Genomic DNA, 6619 nt, shown 5'->3' on the forward strand with positions numbered 1-6619 from the left:
CCATGGCACTCTACCGAGGGGGACAAAATAAGGCTCTGTCTAAAAAAAAAAAAAAAGTATGAAGCTACATGGGACAGAGAGTCCAACCGAGGTCAATCACCACAAAGGATATTTATTTAATAAGGAGGCTTGGGTGGCGCCTGTGGCTCAAAGGAGTAAGGTGCCGGCCCCATATGCTGGAGATGCCAGGTTCAAACCCAGCCATGGCCAAAAACTGCAAAAAAAAAAAAAAAAATAGCCAGGCATTGTGGCGGGCGCCTATGGTCCTAGCAACTAGGGAGGCTGAGGCAAGAGAATCGCCTAAGCCTAAGAGCTGGAGGTTGCTGTGAGCTGTGATGCCATAGTACTCCACCAAGGGCAACAAAGTGAGACTCTGCCTCAAAAAAAAAAAAACAAAAACAAAAAACAACCTCAGATGACAGCCACCCTGCCTGATCACTTGATTCCAACTTCACAAGAGATACTAGGCCAGATCACCCAGCGAGGCTGCTATCAGATTCCTGATCTTTACAAACTGTAGCAGGTGTACATTATTTTAAACAACTATGTCTTGGGGGTAATTTGTTATGTAGTGATAGGTAATGAATAACCCTTTAATCCAGAACTTCTGTGGATTTCTTGAGGCTAGAAATATCCCCTACTCTCTGAACTCTGACTATCCATACTTAGTAACTGAGGTAAACTATTGGATAAATCCTTTATTAACCAGTTTTACTACTCACTATCAGCAATGTAAAGAACCAAATATATTCAGATAATGTGGATTCTCTTAAGTGATCTATCTGAAGAGTTTAGATAATGCAGCCTAATTTTTAATGCCAAAATAGGCAAAGTACTTATTTAACTACAGCCACACAATTGTTTAAAAAAAAAAAAAAAAGAATGACATAGCTCTCTGTGCATCAATAGGGAAAGCTCTCCAGGATATACTGTTTAATGGAAAAAAAAAAGATGAGAGAATAAGTAGTGTGCATGACATGCTATCTTCTCTCTTGAGAGGAGAAGAAAAATACATGCTTGTATTTTCTTTTAAACTGCACAAAGGAACTCTCAAATGATTCAATAAAGAGGGTAAAAATAATCACCTATACGTGGGAAGAGGGGATGGGAATGAGGTGGATGTGGGACAGGACTGAGGCTAAGATTTGTACCCATTAATTTTTTATTCTTTGATTTTCGAACCATGTGAATGGGTTAACTTTTTAAAATCATGAAGATTCTAACATCGTTGAAAGCACAGAACAATTGGCATTGAGTCCTGTTTCTTGATAAGCATACAAAAATAACATAAGAACAATGAAAAACACAACTAAAATGTTTAAACTTTCAAAGCCCTGAGTATTTATACCATGATTTTCATTAGTTTCTTTGCTTAGTTATTCTTTTTTTTTTTTTTTTGAAACAGAGCCTCAAGCTGTCACCCTGGGTAGAGTGCTGTGTCATCACAGCTCACAGCAACCTCTAACTCCTGGGCTCAGGCGATTCTTCTGCCTCCGCCTCCCAGGGAGCTGGGACTATAGGTGCCCACCACAACACCAGGTGCAGTGGCTCATACCTGTAATCCTAGCACTCTGGGAGTCTGAGGCAGGTGGACTGCTTGAGCTCACAAGTTCAAGACCAGCCTGACCAAAAGCAAGACACCGTCTCTACTAAAAATAGAAAAACTGAGGCAAGAAGATCACTTGAGTCGGAGTTGGAGGTTGCTGTGAGCTATGACACTACAGCAGTCTACTATGTCCTAAGCACTGTACTTAGGACAACAGTTTGAGACTGTCTCGGGGGTTAAAAAAAAAAGAAAGAAAAGAAAAAGAAAAAGGGCTGGAAAAGTGTAACAATAAGCCAAATCTCCACCACCACCTATTTACTTTCTAAAGTTTTGATGAAACACAGTCACATCCATACATTTTCATATTGTCTATGACAGTTTTCTTGCTATAACAGCACAGTCAATGCTGTTATAGCTATCTGTAATGCTATCTGTCGCTTTACAAAAAAAGTTTGTTGACCCTGGTCTAAAATCATGAAAACTACCTTCTGTCATTAAGGGAAGAAATGGTAGTAACCTTCTTTTCAGTTACATGGTGATAGTGATTACCAAGACAGTCCCTTCTCCTAGTGGAGGTGATAATTAGCAACACAGAGCTAAAGGGTAGAAAGGGACAAGTGGACGAGCACAAAAGACTGACAAATAAAGCTCTGCAAGCTAGATATCCAGAACTAACAGCTCGATAAATCTTACAGATATGTGATATGGGGAAGCACCTCGGCTCTGAACGGGGGCCAGGTGAGACCATGCCATGCCTCCCAGCCTACCTGTTCTGCCAGCCAGGCAATGTGCTTGACCTCCTTGCTGCCTCCTGCTGTGCTGGTTGCACCAAGCATGGCATTGAGTTCAGCCAATACCTGTGGGAGGAGAGCCATTATGTTGGTGTGGATAGCTACGAACCAGGAGTGTGCCGTGGCTGTGTCCTTGCAGCGTAGGATCAACGTGTTCCTGCTATCAGGAGAATGTAGCTCTATTAATCTGTGTGGAAAAAGAAAAAAAAAGTAAGCTAGGTCAGAAGTCATCAAATCTGCTAGGGTTTAACATACATAACTGCAAATCTATTTTAATTTTGCATTTCTCAAAGATACTTTTTCTTAATTCCCTAGAGTCTAATTCCAGAGAAAACCACATATGGAAAGATAATCATCAGAAAGACTAACTGTTGGAGCTATTGTTTCCACGTGTTAAGGTAATGAGCTAAAATGATGGAGCATTTTGTATTGTCCGCAGTAGAGCACTCTGCTTTAACTTCCATGCCAAAGAAATGAAACCTTTGGTTGCTGAGTCTCACAGGCACATTGTAAAGAAGGAACTGATATTCTTTTAAATATTTGAGAATACTACAAGTATAAGGTAGTGCCAGTTTAAAAAAAATCTACTGGCAAATAATGAAATGAAGTTTTCATTATGTAGAATAAAGAAAAAGGAAATTACAGGAGAATATTACTCTTTTTATTTTCTTGGCTGGGGCTGGGCCTAAACCTGCCACCTCAAGTATATGGAGTTGGCACCCTACTCTACTCCTTTGAGCCACAGTGCTGCCCAGAAAATATTATTCTTTATGAAAAGTTGGAACTGCATTTTAGTGTCTAGCTAACATTATATGATTAAATCATCCAAAGAGTCATGGTGAAAATACAGTTAAGAGATCAACAATTTATTAATGCTCAACTGAGAACAATCTATATTAGGGTTTCACATGGTAGGCTACAAATGAATTGACAAACTATCAATGACCAAGGAGATATCTCTATTTCCTGAAGACAATTTTTGTTGTCTTGAAGCAATGCCATCAGATTCTACACCACCTGTCAAAGATTGTATGTATACAAGCATTTTTACTTTGAAATTTGAGTCCTTCTGTTTTGCCACCTTTTTTTTTTTTGAGACAGAGTCTCACTATATTGCCCTCAGTAGAGTGCAGTGATGTCATAGCTCACAGCAACCTCTAACTCTTGGGCTTAAGCAATTCTCTTGCTTCAGCCTCCCAAGTTCTTTTGCCACATTTTTAAACCCTTTAAAATTCTGAGTATTTTAAGTTATTGTATTTTGTGTGATAATTATTCATTCTCATTTAAACTCTGGTTGGTCTATCCTTTCTTAAATATACCCCTAATTGAGCACCTACCATATGTCAGATACTATGCTAGACACTGGCATTGAAGATACAGTGATAAAAATAAAGCCAATCTCTCCCCTCACTGATCCTATAATCTAATGGAGAAAGCAGAAAATGAACAATTAACGAAACATAATTACAGGTTATAAAAAGCATTATAAAGGAATGTGATAACTAACTATTCTGGAGTTCTTGTGTTAAAAAGGCACTCCCAAGGTGGTAGCAGCAAAGTGGAACTACAATGGAAACCTCTAGACTCCTGGAGGTTTAAGGAGTCTTTTTTATTTTTTTTTGAGACAGTGCCTCAAGCTGTCCCCCTGGGTAGAGTGCCGTGGCATTACAGCTCACAGCAACCTCCAATTCCTGGGCTCAAGCGAGTCTCCTGCCTCCGCCTCCCAAGTAGCTGGGACCACAGGCGCCCGCCACAACGCCTGGCTATTTTTTGGTTGCAGCCGTCATTGTTGTTTGGCGGGCCGGGGCTGGATTCGAACCCACCACCTTGGGTGTACATGGCTGGCGCCTTAGCCACTTGAGCCACAGGCGCCGCTGGTTTAAGGAGTCTGAAACCTCCAGGAGTCTAACCTGGTGTCATGCTACAAGACAATTTGTAAACATACATACCTGGTACCTACCTCCTTACCCACACACTTCGTTTCCTATTGCAGATACCCATCTGACTACCTCCAAACCTAGCTACTCGTCTCTTTTATATGCCTTCAAAATTCTAGGGCAATAGCCAAATATGACAAAAGTTCTAGAAAATAGCCACAACTTAAAATAAGAACCGTGAACACTCAAAATGCTTAACACATTGCTAACCAGCAATTTTACACGGCAACTGTCCATGTTACTGGATAACTCATGACTGGTCAGCTATGTGTTAGGAAAGTCCCTACATGAAAGTTTTTATAACTCAGAGAAAAACCTTTAGATAACAAATCATAAGCTATTTGCTTTTGTTTTAGACACAGTTGTGATGAACTCATTTATTTGATGTGGTGGGTTCAAATCCAGCCTGGGCCTGCCAAACAACAATGACAACTACAACCAAAAAAATAGCCAGGCATTGTGTTAGATGCCTATAGTCTCAGCTACTTGGGAGGCTGAGACAAGAGAATCACTTAAGCCCAAGAGTTTGAGGTTGCTGTGAGCTGTGACGCCACAGCACTCTACTGAGGGTGACATACTGAGACTCTGTCTCAAAATAAATAAATAAATAAAAATAATATATAAATAAATAGGTAAGTATCTTTTACAGGACAGAAGTGTTTTATTTTAAAGGAGTTCAACCTGACAATTTTTTCTTTATGGATTATGTGTTGATGCTGTATGTGTGAAAACTTACAGGAGATTTTTTAAAAGCACAATCCTATGGGCTCAAGAAGAATAGGGATGACTACAATTAAGACTACAATAAATTCTGGAAGCTGGCAAGCAGATAAAGGAGTTAAATGACTTAGCAGACTTAAGAAAAGTAGAGAGAGCTGAATCCAGCCAATCCATGTTGCAGAATCCCTAAGAGGCTGGAGAAAGGGTGGCACTAATCCCTTCTGAAGTGGGAATAAAGCAGCTAAAATAAAGAGGCTGGATAAAAGCCTGTTTCAGCATTCCCTGTACCCAGTAAACAGTGACTGCCCCACCCTCATCCCAGCAAAAGACTCAGATCTACTCTCATCCCACCACACTGGGTGGGGAAGGCAGTGATGCCCTTAATTCAGTCTGTATACCAGACTGATCATTTTCTAGAGAGACCACTTATTTCCCCCTCATTCTACCTGGCATGTAACCAGCAAAACATCCTTCAAATACATGCTAAAAGTTCAGTCATAAAACCATGAGAAGAAATTTCCTTCACTCCCCCTACTGACCTACGAAGCACTAAAGACAGTGATCTCTACATATAAAACATTAACCTTCTAAAATCTTTTATACTTCATACAGTTACTAGAACTCTCTAAATTTTGGAAATCCTGATGTCACAGATCTTAGTTACCAGTAACTGAAAGAATGGAAAATAAATGTTATAAAATGAAACTATGCCTGATTAAACACAAGTAGATGCTGAGAGCACTGGCTGAAAAAAGATACAAACAGGCAGGAAGTTATTTCCCAGGGATGGATCACCAATTTTTTGAGAAAAGAAAAAATTTGCAATGTTTCTTAAAAAGGGATTCTAAAATAGAAAATTAAATTAGAAGAAACAGAAAAGGAACTCCAAAATAGTATCAATGAATGCAGGATTCAAAAGAGTCAGCCTTTGAAGAAGCAGCCCCTAAAACTGGTAAGCACCAGCAATTCCTAAAATCTACTATTGTTTTAAAAGAAAAATTCAAATGAGCACTCTGCTAATAGAAAGACAGAGGCAGTCTGCCAGTAATCATTTGGGCCTACAGGAGAGAGGAGAAGGTATAATGTGTAAAGTTTTGGCCTCTTGTCAAACCACTGAGGATTTCTTGAGAAAGGCAATTAACACTTTGATCAGAAGAATCAAATCAATGTTTAGGTATGCAGAAGCATGAGCTAAATCCAGCCTACTTTATTTCTGCTGTTTAGTAAAGTCTTTGATACAATTTGTCTTCTACTTAGTAAAAATCATATAATTTTATATGTCATAAAGCCAAAATTTACCTTTTACATGGAAAATAGCCAATGTGAAAATGACTGAGACATTGTGAAACAACATAGCAACAGAGATTCCTGTTTCCAAAAAGCAGAGGTGAAGAACACCTTGTTCTTGCTAAACTTCATACTGCCCACAATGCTGTTTGCTTAGGAAAGGGCTCAAGTTCTTCATCATTATTTATTTAGCTTTCCCTTTCCATAATGAAACGCTTATAATTATCAGACACATCTAGTGAGGTCTTGAAAACTCAAGGTGGGGGAAGGGACTAAATTTCCACTCCCCCCTACTTACTTATGCTTTTTTTTTTTTTTGCGACTGAGCCTCCAGCTGT

The 6619-nt window shown here is 39.4% G+C and overlaps 1 protein-coding gene across 1 annotated transcript in view; it reads right to left on the reverse strand.

Moving 5' to 3' along the window:
- SNTB2 (syntrophin beta 2) overlaps positions 1 to 6619 on the reverse strand; it is a 112225-nt gene that overhangs the window by 24191 nt on the left and 81415 nt on the right. The window contains exon 3 of the mRNA XM_003791402.3: positions 2314 to 2524. Within this exon, the coding sequence (XP_003791450.1) occupies positions 2314 to 2524 (211 nt within the window). The remainder of the gene's footprint in view (positions 1 to 2313; positions 2525 to 6619) is intronic.

Source organism: Otolemur garnettii, unplaced genomic scaffold (assembly GCF_000181295.1).
Source record: "Otolemur garnettii isolate 467f Iridium unplaced genomic scaffold, OtoGar3 scaffold00047, whole genome shotgun sequence".
In the NCBI taxonomy this organism is placed as follows: domain Eukaryota; kingdom Metazoa; phylum Chordata; class Mammalia; order Primates; family Galagidae; genus Otolemur; species Otolemur garnettii.